Raw genomic sequence first — 16,827 nt, forward strand, 5'->3', positions numbered from 1 at the left:
TACAGAACTACAACTATTTAAATAAAAACAAAAAAAAAAACGTATAGGGTTCCCCGTATTTTCATTCTCAGCACAATACCATCCAAACAGCAACAGCCTGACGTTACCAGGGTGGGCGGGGACCATTGTTACTGGCCCTCCCCAGCCTAAATAACGCCAGCCTGTTACCGCCTAGGCCCAGGAGCACCATTTTTGACGCTCCGGGACTGTTGGTACCAGCTCTTCCCGGCACCCCTGTGGCGGTGGGTACCGTGGTAATAATTGGGGGTTAGCGCTAGCTGTTTTTGCGGCTAGCGCTAATCCCTGGCTTAGTAATGGATTCAGTCAATAAGACAAGCTTCCACTACTAACCCTGAAAATTCATTAAAAAAAACACATTGGAAAAATTATTTTATTTAAGGACCGAGGGTTTTTCAGTTTTTGCAATTTCATTTTTTCCTCCTTGCCTTTAAAAAAATAATAACTCTTTCAATTTTGCACCTAAAAATCCATATGATGGCTTATTTTTTGCGCCACCTATTCTACTTTTTAATTACGTCAGTCATTTTGCCCAAAAATCTACGGCGAAATGGAAAAAAAAAATCATTGTGAGACAAAATTGAAAAAAAACCCGCTGTTTTGTAACTTTTGGTGGCTTCCGTTTCTACGTAGTACATTTTTTGGTAAAAATGACACCTTATCTTTATTCTGTAGGTCCATACGATTAAAATAATACCCTACTTATATAGGTTTGATTTTGTCGTACTTCTGGAAAAAGTCATAACTACCGTATTTATCGGTGTATAACACGCACCCCCATTTTAACAGGGAAATTTAAGTAAAAAAAATAAAATGTAAAATAAATGACTTGGACTAAATGCCACATCATCTCCCCAACTTCGTTTTCTTCTGCACCTCAGTTTGGTCCCGTCCCCTCCAGTGCCACATCATTCCTTCCCTTTTATCAGTTCCTGTGCCACATTTACCCCTCTCATCGCCACCCCCATGTCTCATCATCTCCCCATGTCTCATCATTCCCCCTCATCATCCCCCACCCTGTCTCATCATTTCCCCCTGTCTCATCCCCCCCTCATCATTTCCCCCTGTCTTATCCCCCCTCATCATTTCCTCCCTCTTCCCCCCATCATCCCCCCACTCATCATTTCCCCCTGTCTCATCCCCCTGTCTCATCCCCCCCCATCATTTCCCCCTGCCTCATCCCCCCATCCCCCCCCCTCATCATTTCCCCCTGTCTCATCCCCCATCATCCCCCCATCATTTCCCCCTGTCTCATCCCCCATCATCCCCCCTCATCATTTCCCCCTGTCTCATCCCCCTGTCTCATCCCCCCATCATTTCCCCCTGTCTCATCCCCCCCTCATCATTTCCCCGTCTCATTATTCCCCCATCATGTTCCTCCTATGGCATTCAGTGGTCTTCAACCTGCGGACCTCCAGATGTTGCAAAACTACAACTCCCAGCATGCCCAGACAGCCAACTGCTGTCAGGGCATGCTGGGAGTTGTAGTTTTGCAACATCTGGAGGTCCACAGGTTGAAGACCACTCTTCCCCTTTCCTTACTTGTCTGCACTTCGGCTGTCTTGCGGGGTCAGTGAAGCAGATGAGTTACGTCCTCTCCCGGCTCCTCTGCACGGCATCACGGAGGTCACTTTTCGGCGGCGACTACAGGAAATAAAGTGATGCCGCACAGAGAAGCCGGCAGAGGACGTAACTCATCTGCTTCACTGACCCCGCAAGACCCTCCGCCTGACCTGACCTGCCGAAGCGCAGACAGGTAAGGAAAATAAACGAAACTATAAAAAGCAGGGAAAGGGGGAATGATGAGGGAGGGGGGAGGGAGGGAAAATGAAAAGTAAAACTCACTTGTTTTCTCCTGCACTATCCACAGGAACTGGTGGATAGTGCGGGAGACGCTAATTAAAAGGTAGCGCAGATCCGGACAAGGTAGGGCTCATTTTAATCAGCATCTCCCGCACTATCCACCACACCAGTACCTGTGGATAGTGCTGGAGAAAACAAGTGACAGTGCGGGGGGGAGACACCGCTGGTCACTGATTTAAAGTGGCCACGGTCGTGCTGTTAATACTTAACAAGCAGACGCTGCTGCGGCCGCTTTAAATCAGGGACCAGAAGACTTATCGGCGTATAACGTGCAGGCAGACTTGTTGCCTTAAATGTAAGTTTTAAAAGTGCGTGTTATACGCCGATAAATATGGTACATGCAGGAAAATTAATGCGTTTAAAATTATCATCTTCTGACCCCTATAACTTTTTTATTTTTGTGCATATGGGGCAGTATGAGGGCTCAATTATTGCACCGTGATCTGAAGTTTTAAGCGGTACCATTTTTGCATTGATAGGACTTATTGATCACTTTTTATTAATTTTTTCATGATATAAAAAGTGGCCAAAAATGCACTATTTTGGATTTTGGAATTTTTTTGCACGTACACCATTGACCATGCGGTTTAATTAACGATATATTTTTATAATTCAGATATTTCCGCACGCGGCGATACCATATATGTTTATTTTTATTTACACAGTGTTTTTTTTTTATGGGAAAAGGGGGGCGATTCAAACTTTTAATAGGGAAGGGGTTAAATGATCTTTATTCACTTTTTTTTCCCACTTTTTTTTTGCAGTGTTATAGCTCCCATAGGGACCTATAACACTGCACACACTGATCTATTACATTGATCACTGGTTTCTCATAGGAAACCAGTGATCGATGATTCTGCCGCTTGACTGCTCATGCCTTGATCTCGGGCACTGAGCAGTCATTCGGCGATCGGACAGCGTAGGTAGGGAGCCTCCTGCTGTCCTGTAAGCTGTTCGGGATGCCGCAATTTCGCCGCGGCTATCCTGAACAGCCCACTGAGCTAACCGGCATACTTTCACTTTCACTTTAGACGCGGCGTTCAACTTTGAACGCCGAGTCTAAAGGATTAATAGCGCGTGGCACCGCGATCAATGCTGTGCGCTATTAGCCACGGCCCGACCCGCTATTATAGATTGGGAGCGGACACATGACGTTCCAGTACGTCATGTGTCCTTATGGAGTTAACTTACTAAGGGGGGACTAGGGTATAACTAGGGAAGCGGACCCTGACAGGGACTGTGACTTTGGGGCCCCCCCAAACAAGGCACAGTATGAAATACGTGCCAGGACACCACAAACCCCCTTACTTAAAACAAGTAGACCCCGACGCCTGTCCCCTAAGGCAGAGGGACTAGGACAAGGACAGAATTATTAAAGAGTCTATACATCCTGACAACATTTTCTTTTAATTTGCCTAGTATTCTTACTAAACAATTATGAAGCTATCTAACATTTAGTCTCTAGCTCCTTAGACATCTTTATAGCTCTTTCTATACATTTATGAGGCTAACTAGACGTTGATAAAGCTCACTAGACATTGGATGAAGCTGTCTAACATTTAGTCTCAAGCTCCCTGGATTTTTATACAGAGCTCTCTATACATTTAGTCTCAAGCTGTCTAGACATTTTTGAAATCTCACCACATTTTCTTTTGTTTTGCCACGATGAGTCACCTGTTAGTACACAAAAGTTATATTGGCTTGCCTGAGGCTATCTACCAATAAGTTTAGCCACCAGGGTCTATTGGCTACACGCTTCTTACCTCTAGAACACAACAGTATACCCTTACCTAGGTTACCTTTAGAAATATGTGTTTAATTTTAGCACTCAAAGGCATCTACTGGCCAGGTAGAGCATTTCATACACGTAATAAAGAAAAGAGAGATTAGTGTACCTAACAGTGGCAGGAATAGAATTTCAATAGGCTACAATTCCTAAAGTGTTTCTTGAGTGTGAGACATATTTTTATTTTACTTTGTGTATTGAAGAAGACTGAGATAAGTACATTTGAGTGAGCTATTTGAGGTACTATGTGTGCACGTACTGCTTAAAAGTTAGTCTTAATACCTTAAGGGTAGTTCACCCTGAGTAGTCCTTTGAGACTCTCGCAACATCACCCCCGGGCTGGCAGGAGTCTCTTCACATAGAGATTCTGCGGAAACTTCAGTCCCCGAGGGACCAGCTTGAAGGCTGGACACAGGAGCAACATCTTCGGTTGGACTGGGAGATTCTCTGAAGTCAGGTAGAGAAGGTGTAGCAGGACTTGGAGTAGCCACAGGAGCAGGACTGGTGCTGGGGGAAGCAACCAATGGTGGCTGACTGGATGGAGCAGCTATTGGTAGCTGGCTGGGCGGAGCAACCAGTGGAGGCTGGCTAGGTGGAGCAACAAGGGGCGGCTGGCTTGCAGCTGAACATGGCATACCCCAATACATGACAGGTTGGTGAGAAGAGAATAAAGGAACGTCCATACTGGGATGAATTCCTTCTCCTGGTACATATTCCCTGGCTGGCCTGGCTGGAGGAGGAGTAGGGAGAAGTGCAGGAGGAGGGGGTCCCGGTAAGTCTTCCTTCAAGCACACTTTTATTCGGTTTTGGTGGACCACCTGTGGCTCAAACCCTTTTTTCTGTATCTCATACACATCTGTGTCGGGATAAGGAATTGCAGTAATAGTATAGGGTTCTGTTTCCCATAGAGAATCCAGCTCATGAGTTCTTGGGAATTTCCTGAGCCAAACTTTGTCTCCCAGCTGCAGGGGTTAAGCCGAGGCATGCCGACTTTTTTTGCTGTCGGCCCTGGGCTTCGCCCATTTTTTCTCCGCAATGTCTCGGGCTTCTTTGATTCTCCTGCGATGTTCAGAGACCCAGTCCTGCAAGACTTGAGGGGAGTTATTGAAAGGGGCCTGTAGCCCAAAAGTTCTGTCCTTCGGCAATTGACCATGTCTTCCCATCATGAGAAAGAAGGGGGTATACCCTGTAGAACAATGAGTAGTGTTGTTGTAGATTTCCAATAACTCAGGCACTAGTCGGGGCCACTCTTCGTGTTTCGAGACAGAAGCTGCTCGGAGCATATGGATAAACACCTGGTTGATCCTTTCACAGAGCCCATTTCCTTGAGGATGGTAAGCTATCGTTCCGAGCTTCTTACAATCATGCAGCTGGCAGAGTTCCTGGAACAACTGAGCTTCAAAGGCCGTCCCTCGATCAGTGAGGACTGCTTCGGGACACCCCAAGGGCTGGATCCAGTGGCTGTAGAAGAGTTATGCTGCCGTCTTGGCGGTCAGATCCTTGACGGGAACAACAACCATCCACTTAGAGTAATGTTCCACCATGGTCAAGGCATAGCAATAGCCAGATCCAGTGGGGGTCAGCTTCACATGGTCAAGGGCAACCATTTGATTTGGCCTCTCAGTATGGATGGGGTGCAAGGGTGCTCTTGCATCTTTTTGGGGGTTCCTGATGAGATTGCACGTGGTGCATTCAGCACACCATATTTCGATGTCTCCTCGCATTCCTATCCAATAAAATCTTCGGCGAATAGTGGCCTCTGTCTAATGGATTCCAAAATGCCCTGACTGGTCGTGATATGCATTCAGGACCATAGCTGCATCTCTTCTGGGGATTACAATTTGATGCACCTGTTCTCCAGACACCGGGTCCAATGAGTTTCTGTATTGCAGCCCCTTATGGAGGAATAGGCGATTTCGCTGTCGCCACAACTGTCTCAGTTCAAAGTCCCCTTGCTGCTTGTGGAGTCGAGTGGGCACCTTCTTGTGGAGGCAGTAATTCAAGAGGTCCCCTATGACCCAGTTTTCATCCTGCAGAGTCTTCCACGTGTATTGGTCTTCAGGGACTTCCAGAGGTCCGGGTTCGTCACCCTCTTGGGCCGTTAGAGCATTCTGGCTCATGAACCGTTGGTAGAAGGGTGGCATTTCCACATCTTCCCATTCGTCCCCTGCAGGGGGTTCTTCACCTGGGGCCATCTGGGAGAGAGCATCCGCATTGACATTGGATTTTCCACTGCAGTACTTAATACTGAAGTTATAATTGGCCAACCGGGAGACCCAGCACTGTTCAATAGCCCCCAACGTAGCAGCGTTCAAGTGGGCCAAGGGATTGTTGTCCGTATAGACCGTGAAGGGGGTGGCCACCAGATAATCCTTGAATTTTTCAGTGATGGCCCAGACCAGGGCCAAGAGCTCCAACTTGAAAGAGCTATAGTTGTCATCGTTCATTTCCGCGCCTCGAAGATGACGGCTGGCGTAGGCTATTACCCTCTCTTTACCATCTTGGAGGTGAGATAAGACGGCTCCCAGTCCTTCGAAACTGGCCTTAGTATATAAGCGGAACGGCTTACCGTAGTCAGGATAGGCCAAGATTGGAGGTTCTGTAAGAAGGTACTTTAAAGCTCGGAAGGCAGTTTCTTGGTCTTCAGCCCATTGTGTCGGGAGCCTCCCATTATAATTTTCCTTGGCAGTACCCCTCAGTAAGGCAGTCGAGGGGCCAGCAATTTGTGCAAAGTGAGGGATGAAAAGTCGGTAGTAGCCTGCAAATCCCAGGAAACTTATGACGTCTCGTACTGTCTTGGGTGTAGGCCAGTTCCTCACAGCACTTATTTTCTGGGGGTCAGGTTGGACACCATCGGCACTTACGACAGGTCCTAGATAGTGCACTTGTGGCTTTAACAGGTGACACTTGGATGGCTTGACCTTCAGTCCTTGCCGTATAAGGACCTGGAAAACTTCTCTTTTTTTTTAAATCTGATATTTTTATTAAGATCTAAAACATACAGGACCCTGACCCATTCCAAAAATCTGCCACCCAAACCTTTCCATCGCCGGCCTGAGGTAGCTACAATCTACCCTGTCGAAGGCCTTCATGGCATCTATCGACAGGATGGATCGGAGCCCCTACTCCGGCATATGAATATTAGCAGACAGCTTAATCAAATTATCATGACTATTTCGGCTCGGTACAAAGCCGGTTTGGTCAGTAGCAATAATTTTGTTACAAACCTTTGCCAATCTCATTGCCAAAAACTTGGCAATAGTTTTGTCATCTGAATTTAATAGAGAGATGGGTCTATATGAATCAGCTGAAAGAAGGTTCTTTCCCATTTTTAACAGCAGAATTATGTTTGCTTCACGCATAGTCAATGGGAGAGACCTACTAATACAGGATTTTATTACAAGCAAGAGGCGAGTATTATAGTGCCAAATCTTTCTTTTAGTGAAAAAACAGCAGCAAAAGAGTTAACGGAAATAAGAAGAGAAAAAACACAGGTGAACGCAGGTGATAGCAGGTAGGTAATCAGCAAGGTATCCACCAATCAGCACACGGCATAGGTTATAAGAGGTATAGGTGTTCCTTAACCCCTTAAAGGGGTTATCCAGGGAAAAACTTTTTTTTAAAATATCAACTGGCTCCAGAAAGTTAAACAGATTTGTAAATTACTTCTATTAAAAAATCTTAATCCTTTCAGTACTTATGAGCTTCTGAAGTTTAGGTTGTTATTTTCTGTCTAAGTAATCTCTGATGACACGTGTCTCGGTAACCGCCCAGTTTAGAAGAGGTTTGCTATGGGAATTTGCTTCTAAACTGGGCGGTTCCCGCGAGATTCTATCTCTGTCCCTCTCTCCACTATTCAGCATTACGCGCCCGTTACCTCACAGGCTCCTCAGACTGCCGTGTCAATGGAGTCTTCAGATTCTCAGTATTTTCTCCAACTAGTTGTTTCTCTTTACTCATTTAGCCCTCTGGTTTTCCAATAGTCTCTTGCTGGACAAATATTAACCCCTTAAGGACCCAGCCATTTTACACCATAGGACCCAGCCATTTTTTGCACATCTGACCACTGTCATTTTAAACATTAATAACTCTGGAATGCTTTTAGTTATCATTCTGATTCCGAGATTTTTTTCGTGACATATTCTACTTTAACATAGTGGTAAAATTTTTGGGTAACTTGCATCCTTTCTTGGTGAAAAATCCCCAAATTTGATGAAAAATTTGAAAATTTTGCATTTTTCTAACTTTGAAGCTCTCTGCTTATAAGGAAAATGGATATTCCCAAAAAATTTTTTTATTCACATATACAATATGTCCACTTTATGTTTGCATAATAAAATTTACATGTTTTTACTTTTGGAAGACACCAGAAGGCTTCAAAGTTCTGACGCAATTTTCCAATTTTTCACAAAATTTCCAAAATCACAATTTTTCAGGGACCAGTTCAGGTTTGAAGTGGATTTGAAGGGTCTTCATCTTAGAAATACCCCACAAATGATCCCATTATAACTGCACCCCTCAAAGTATTCAAAATGACATTCAGTCAGCATTTTAACCCTTTAGGTGTTTCACAGGAATAGCAGCAAAGTGAAGGAGAAAATTCACAATCTTCATTTTTTTATTTTTTTTCACAATTTTTTTATTTTTACAAGGGGTAAAAGGAGAAAATGTATACTTATATTTGTAGCCCAATTTCTCTCGAGTAAGCACATACCTCATATGTCTATGTAAAGTGTTCGGCGGGCGCAGTAGAGGGCTCAGAAGCGAAGGAGCGAAAAGGGGATTTTGGAGAGTACGTTTTTCTGAAATGGTTTTTGGGGGATATGTTGCATTTAGGAAGCCCCTATGGTGCCAGAACAGGAAAAAAAAACACATGGCATACAATTTTGGAAACTAGACCCCTTGAGGAACGTAACAAGGAATAAAGTGAGCCTTAATACCCCACAGGTGTTTCACGACTTTTGCATGTAAAAAAAGAAAAATAAAATTTCACTAAAATGTGTGTTTACCCCCAAATTTCACATTTTTGCAAGAGTTAATAGCAGAAAATACCCCCCAAAATTTGTAACCCCATCTCTTCTGAGTATGGAGGTACCCCATAAGTTGACCTGAAGTGCACTATGGGCGAACTACAATGCTCAGAAGAGAAGGAGTCATATTTGGCTTTTTGAGAGCAAATTTTGCTCGGGGGCATGTCGCATTTAGGAAGCCCCTATGGTGCCAGGACAGCAAAAAATACCCACATGGCATACCATTTTGGAAACTAGACCCCTTCAGGAACGTAACAAGGAATAAAGTGAGCCTTAATACCCCACAGGGGTTTCACGACTTTTGCATACGTAAAAAAAAATTTTTTTTTTTCACTAAAATGTGTGTTTCCCCCCCAAATTTCACATTTTTGCAAGAGTTAATAGCAGAAAATACCCCCCAAAATTTGTAACTCCATCTCTTCCGAGTATGGAGGTACCCCATAAGTTGACCTTAAGCATACTACGGGCGAACTACAATGCTCAAGAGAAGGAGTCATATTTGGCTTTTTGAGAGCAAATTTTGCTCGAGGGGCATGTCGCATTTAGGAAGCCCCTATGTTGCCAGGACAGCAAAATAACCCCCACATGGCATACCATTTTTGAAACTAGACCCCTTGAGGAACATTACAAGGGGTACAGTGAGCATTTACCCCCCACTGGTGTCTGTCAAATCTTTGGAAAAGTGGGCTGTACAAAATTTTTAATGTGCACAGCCCACTGTTCCAAAGATCTGTCAGACACCAGTGGGGTGTCAATTCTCACTGCACCCCTAGTTTCCGAAATGGGGTCACATGTGTTTTTTTTTTTTTTTTTTTTTTTCGTTTGTCAAAACCTCTATAACAATCAGCCACCCCAGTGCAAATCACCTCAAATGTACATGGTGCACTCTCCCTTCTGGGCCTTGTTGTGCGCCCCCAGAGCACTTTGTGCCCACATATGGGGTATCTCCGTAGTCGGGAGAAATTGCATTTCAAATTTTGGGGGGCTTTTTTCCCTTTTACCTCTTGTCAAAATGAAAAGTATAGGGCAACACCAGAATGTTATTGTAAATGTTTTTTATTTTTTTACACTAACATGCTGTAGCATGATGTAGACCCCAACTTCACCTTTTCATAAGGGGTGAAAGTAGAAAAAGCCCCCCAAAATTTGTTAGGCCCTAAACTGTTGCCTTGAAATACGACAGGGCTCCACAGTGAGAGCGCCATGTGCATTTGAGGCCTGAATTAGGGATTTAATAGGGGTGGACATAGGGGTATTCTACGCCAGTGATTCCAAAACAGGGTGCCTCCAGCTGTTGCAAAACTCCCAGCATGCTTGGACAGTCAACGGCTGTCCGGCAATACTGGGAGTTGTTGTTTTGCAACAGCTGGAGGCTCCATTTTGAAAACAGTGGCGTACCAGACGTTTTTCATTTTTATTGGGGAGGGGGACTGTGTAGGGGTATGTGTATATGTAGTGTTTTTTACTTTTTATTTTATTTTGTGTTAGTGTAGTCTAGTGTTTTTAGGGTACAGTCACATGGGCGGGGGATTACAGTGAGTTTCCCGCTGCGAGTTTGAGCTGCCGCACAAAATTTGCTGCATCGCAAACTTGCAGCCTGATACTCACTGTAAGCCCCTGCCCATGTGAATGTACCCTGTACATTCACAGGGGGGGGGGGGGGGAATCTCCCAGCATGCACAGTCTATCAGTGCATGCTGGTAGTTATAGTTTTGCAACAGCTGGAGGCACACGGGTTGGGAAACGCTGAGTTAGGAAACAGACAATGTTTCCCAACCAGTGTGCCTCCAGTTGTTGCAAAACCACAACTCCAAACATTCTCAGGCATGCTGGAAGTAGTAGTTCGGCGACATCTTTAGAGCCAGATGTTGCTGAACTACATCTCCCAGCATACTTGGAGTTGTAGTTTTGCAACATCTGGAGGACTACAGTTTGCAGACTACTTATACAGTGGTTCCCAATCTGTGCCCTTCCAGATGTTGCAAAACTACAACTCCCAGTATGCCAAAACTGTCCAGGCATGCTGGGAGTTGTAATTCTGCAACATCTGAAGGGCCAGATGTTACAGAACTACAACTCCCAGCATGACTGGACAGTAAGGGCATGCTGAGGATGTGTAGTTTTGCAACATCTGGAAGGGCACAGTGGTCCCAAAACTGCGGACCTACAGATGTTGCAAAACTCCAAGGACTGTCTGGGCATGCTGGGAGTTGTAGTATACAGGGCTTTATGGCGACGTGCATTGCTGTAAAGGGCCCGACCGCGGCTGAAGATCCACTCACCTGTCGCCGCAGCCGTCTTCATCGCCGGGATCCGGGTCTTCAGGGACGAGGTAAGTAACGGGGCCGGGCCCCAGCACTCCCCCGTCGCGTCCTCCGGTCTTCCTCCTGTCCTCTCCGGACTTCCAGGGGCCGGGCAGGGCGGGAGGAAGTAACCGCCCCCCACCCACCCCGTGCGATTGGTCGGTTAGCTAACCGAAGAATCGCAGGGGATAGGAGGAGGTGGCACCTCGCTCCTATACTTTAGCATGGTCCTGGCCTTCTGTGACAGCCGGGATCATGCAAAATTACCGGGCGGTCGGGTCCCAGAGACCCGATCAGCCCGGTATCGCCGCAGATCACAGGGGCGATTTCCCTAGCGATTTGCGGCGATCACCGACATGGGGGGCCTACATGGCCCCCCTCGGCGTTTGCCCTGGATCCCTGCTGAAGGATTTCAGCAGGGATCCGCTTGCGATCTCCACCGGGTGAGCGGCGGAGACCAGGAAAAGACCATGACGTATGCATACGTCATGGGTCCTTAAGGGGTTAAGAATATTACTTGTCATTAATATTAATAATATATTACCTTTCTGTCATTGACATTGTGTCCCAGTCACTGCCACACATTAGACTTGTGCACTACAAAATTTTTTGTTTTGTTTCGTTTCGTTTTTTCGTTTTGGAAAAAACTTTTCGCTTCGGCAATATTTTCGGTTTTGATTCTTCGGATACATTCAGTATTCAGTATTCGGGTGTTCGGGGCTGATTTTTTTTTCGGATACATTCGGTATTCGGGTGTTTGGGGTTGATTTTTTTCGGAAACATTCGGTATTCGGGTACATTCGGTAAATCTTTTTATTCTTTTTTTGGACTTTAGCGATCCTAAAAAATTATGGAGATGCCTTTTTTATTAAAATTTTGTAGGGTACCATAAAAAAATCATAACAAAAAAGATACAGTACTGATGGAAAAAATTGTATCTAACGAAATGTATCTTTTTTTATTATGAAATGTTTATAAATTTTTAAACAGGGATCAATTTATGTGAGCGGGTAAAGCACTAAAAATGTAGCCGACAATAATGAAAATGTAGTGTGTGCGTGTTTTTCACTTTTTTCTTAAATATTTTTTAGGTAGTACTACTACTCCCAGCATGGAACACACTCTTCCATGTTGGGAGTAGTAGTTACCTGTACTAATTGACAGATCGCTGGGGTCCCTTGCAATCTTATTGTATAGATGGGGTGGCAGCTCTTCTATGGTCCCCTGCACTCACGTATATATACACATATTCATATTTCCCGCAGAGCTGTGATATGTCTCGCTACGATATGTCTATTAATGCAGGTACTACAGCTTCCAGCATGGAGCAGAGTGTGCTCCATGTTGGGACTATTAGTACCTGCAGTAAGGGACAGATCCCAGCGGATGTCACTCCTCCTGACACCTTCTGCAATGTCCTGATGTGAATGTCGGGATCAGCTGTTCTCATGGCTACAGAGCCGGGAGAACAGCTGACGCTGAGCCGTAGGTATACATGGTATATCTACTGCCCAGCAAGAACTTACAGTGAGCCTGCAATGTGTATACAGTATACACATTGCTGGCTCACTTAACCCCTTGCTGAGCTGTGCTCTATGCGCAAGCCCAGCAAGGGAAGAGTGAACTTACACTGCTGGACAATGTAGGTTAACCCTTTGGGCGGTATACACTATATACAGCTATCTATAGATAGCTGTATATAGTGTATACAGAAGACGAAGTCCGCTTACTTCTCTCGAGTACCGGGCAGGTCCATGTAGCCCCGCCCCTAGTGATGATGTCATTAGGGGGCGGGGCTACAGAAGGGAACAAGGCTAGTTAATCTGAAGCTCTGTTCACATTGTCCATTTTGTATAATGTGAACAGACCCTTCTGGCAGTGTCTACCCAGACAGGGAGACTCCAGCTGTTGCTAAACTACAACTCCCAGCATGCCCAGACAGCCAGAGGCTGTCTGGGCATGCTAGTAGTTGTAGTTTTGCACCAATTGGTGGCTCCCTGTTTGGGTAGACATTGTATCATGGGTGCTCTCCCCAGCGGACAGCGGCAAAAATGTCATAACCATTTTTTTGTGTTTTTTTTCTCCTCGTTTCAGATCCGTGTATGCAGAGGATTACTGCGGATTCGATGGATTACGGTGGATTATTATTTTTTTATTTTAATAAAATGGTTAATGAGGGCTGTGGGGGAGTGTTTTTTTAAATAAAATAATTTTTCCAATGTGTTGTGTTTTTTTTAATGAATTTTCAGGGTTAGTAGTGGAAGCTGGTCTTATTGACTGAATCCATTACTAAGCCAGGGCTTAGCGCTAGCCCCCAAAACAGCTAGCGCTAACCCCCAATTATTACCCCGGTACCCACCGCCACAGGGGTGCCGGGAAGAGCCGGTACCAACAGGCCCGAAGCGTCAAAAATGGTGCTCCTGGGCCTAGGCGGTAACAGGCTGGCGTTATTTAGGCTGGGGAGGGTGAGTAACAATGGTCCCCGCCCACCCTGGTAACATCAGGCTGTTGCTGTTTGGTTGGTATTGTGTTGAGAATGAAAATACGGGGAACCCTATACGTTTTTTTTTTTTTTAAATAGTTGTAGTTCTGTAACATCTGTCCCTTCAGATTTAGCAATTTTCATGAAATTTTTGAAAATTGCTTCTCTACTTTGAAACCCTCTAATTTTTAAAAAAAAAGCAAAAATATGTCCATTTTATGATGCCAACATAAAGTGAACATATTGTACTTGTGAAGAAAAATAAAATTTATTGTGAATATCAATTTTCCTTACAAGTAGAGAGCTTCAAAGTTAGAAAAATGCTAAATTGTCAAAATTTTCATTAAATTTGGGGATTTTTCACCAAAAAAGGATGCAAGTAACGGCGAAAATGTACCACCAAAATAAAATAGAATATGTCTCGAAAAAACTATCTCAGAATCAGAATATTCAGTAAAAGTGTTTTCGCGTTATTAATTCGTAAAGTGACGGTGGACAGAATTGCAAAAAAGGGCCCAGTCCTTAAGGTGAAAAAAGGTTGCGTCCTTAAGGGGTTAAGAAACACCGTATTTTCTGTCCGCCAATACAAAATTCTCTAATAGTGCCCCTCCCGAGACTAGACTCTGGATCCGCCCCTGGTTGTGGTTAAACTTTACTTTCCTGGAAAAGTTTCTGAGTTGCCCATAGCAACCAATCAGATCGCTTCCTTCATTTTTCAGAGGCCTTTTCAAAAATGAAAGAAGCAATCTGATTGGTTGCTATGGGCAACAGCACAACTCTTCCTCTGCACTGGTTTTGCTGAATCTCCCCCAGAGAGGAAGATTTATCAAAACCCAAAACCTGTCCAGAGGAAAAGTTTCTGAGTTGCCCATAGCAACCAATCAGATCGCTTCTTTAATTTTTCATAGGCTTTTTCAAGAATAAAAGAAGCAATCTGATTGGTTGCTATGGGCATCTCAGCAGCTTTTCCACTGGTCAGGTTTTGATAAATCTCTCTCTATGGGGGAGATTCATCAAAACCAGTGTAGAGGAAGAGTTATGCAGTTGCCCATAGCAACCAATCAGATTGCTTCTTTCATTTTTGAAAAGACCTCTGAAAAATGAAGGAAGCAATCTGATTGGTTGCTTTGGGCAACTCAGAAACTTTTCCAGAAATGGAGGATGCTAACTTTTTGTATCTTATATGGAATTATTCCTATATTCATACATTTTGGAATCATCGATCTTATTGAAAAAAGGTATAACATTAAGATCGAACGAGACCCTTAGATGCTTATCCTTGGAGATGTCGGGGAGTCTATATATAAGAAAAGTTTAATTAGACTATTTCCTTATGCAAAGTTGCTGTCTGGGCATGCTGGGAGTTGTGGTTTTGCAGGGTGCAAATGTATCTGAGCCCTGGAACTCAAATAATGTGAAATATGAGATGATCAAAATGGAGCCCCTGCACTAATTACTTGGGTTCTGGGGTCTGTAAGGTCCATAGTAGAAACATCAGGTTCTGTCCATAGCAGATACTAAATCATGGCAGCTCTAAGAAACAAGCAGTCATCGTGACATCAGACATGTGATGTCATAGACAGCTGGAGTCCTGACATTCCACTGACAGCCGCCCGAGCCTTCATTCTGTAGATTTGTACAGTGCGATTAGCAACTTCTATTTCTTCTTCTTGACTGAGATGGAGCTAAAAGGTTTGGGGTTCGTCCCCCTTCTGTTGGCGTTTTGGTGTGCGGCCTGGCTTGCCACCAGCTACATCGTGACGGTCGTCCTCGGCCATGCCGCCTCGCCACTGATGCACATCAGGTAAGATAAACAAGCACAAGATTCTTATTTCATGGGTTGGGAGTGAGGAAATATCCACAATAACATTGGTTTCTTTTCCTTCACAGTGACGTGGGAAATTTCTTTCCCGAAAACATATTATTGAGAATTGGTTTCATAGGGACATCCATTGGCACTTTGGTACTAACCTTTCTTATTTATAAGTATATGGTTATGCATACTGAAGAGTTCAGGGGTCATCAGGTCCTGATCCAGAGGATCCTGCTCGCCATTGTGTGGGCCTCCTGTTTTGGCACAGCTGTCATGCATGTATTGTCCCCCGAAGAATATCCCAGGATACACTTTGTCAGCACGATAATTTCCATTACATGTGAAGCCTTATACTACCTTGGGCAGTCCATCCAGATGTATAAATTACCAGGAGCAAACAAAGTCATCCACCATAGTAGATGCACCTGCTGTGGCCTGACTTTTACCTGCGCAATTTTCTACTTTGGATATAAAACATTACAGGAATTATTCTATGATGATGAAGACTGGGACGAGATCCGTGAAATCACCACCATAATCATCGAGTGGGTGATGCTTCTACTGATCCTGATAAACATCGTGACCTATTATTCCACCATGCAGAGGTTAATGTTAACCGTCTCCAGGAACAGCTGCAAACTCTCTCTTAGAGTAAGAATTGATGACTTCGGGGTGTAGACCACCACGGGGGCCATCAAGTGGACTTCTGGGAGAGATACTGCACAGGACACGGAAAAACCATAAAAAAAATAATATGAGCTGGTAATATTACCTATACAAAAAAATAATATGAGCTGGTGATATTACCTATACAAAAAAATAAAAAAACATAAAAGAAAAATATTGGTGTGTGACGTGTAATACCTACCGTATATACTCGAGTATAAGCCGAGTTTTTCAGCACCATTTTTCGTACTGAAAATGCCCCCTCGGCTTATACTCAAGTGATCTCTCCGCCTGTCAATCCCTTCTCAGTGGTCTTCAACCGGCGGACCTCCAGATGATGCAAAACTACAACTCCCAGCATGCCCGGGCATGCTGAGTGTTGTAGTTTTGAAACCTCTGGAGGTCCGCAGGTTGAAGACCACTGCAGCCTTCGTCATCATCCAGCCCCTCCTTTTGTTTTGTACTCACCTCCCCTCGGTGGGAAGGAAGGGTTAGCTGGTTCGGGCCCTCTATGGTGCAGGGACCATCCGGTGGGGAGGGTTAGTCGTTGCGGGCTGTCCATTTTCACCAGGGGGCCCTCTTTTCCACGCTTCGGGTCCGGTCACGGACTAGTGACGTTGCCTTGATGACGACGCACAGGGACGTTCATGCACAATGTCCCTGTGCATCGTCGTCAGGGCAACGTCACTAGGACCAGCTCACCCTAACTTCCTGCCGAGGGGAGGCGAGTACAAAACAAAAAGGTGAGGGGGGGGGGGGTCTGGATGATGACGAAGGCCGCAGTGGTCTTCTACCTGCGGACCTCCAGAGGTTTCAAAACTACAAATCCCAGCATGCCCGGACAGCTGATGGCTGTCCGGGCATGC

At 44.8% G+C, this 16,827-nt stretch overlaps 1 protein-coding gene and 1 pseudogene across 1 annotated transcript; both read left to right on the forward strand.

Moving 5' to 3' along the window:
• The window catches only part of LOC130298313 (zinc finger protein 850-like), a 422,064-nt pseudogene that overhangs the window by 244,648 nt on the left and 160,589 nt on the right, over positions 1-16,827 (forward strand).
• On the forward strand, positions 15,115-16,111 carry LOC130298311 (DNA damage-regulated autophagy modulator protein 1-like). The gene is made up of 2 exons (XM_056551245.1): positions 15,115-15,286; positions 15,373-16,111. Exons 1-2 carry the CDS (start codon positions 15,162-15,164, stop codon positions 15,971-15,973), a joined length of 726 nt encoding a protein of 241 aa, XP_056407220.1. The 5' UTR covers positions 15,115-15,161; the 3' UTR covers positions 15,974-16,111.

Source organism: Hyla sarda (assembly GCF_029499605.1).
Source record: "Hyla sarda isolate aHylSar1 chromosome 1 unlocalized genomic scaffold, aHylSar1.hap1 SUPER_1_unloc_9, whole genome shotgun sequence".
In the NCBI taxonomy this organism is placed as follows: Eukaryota; Metazoa; Chordata; class Amphibia; order Anura; family Hylidae; genus Hyla; species Hyla sarda.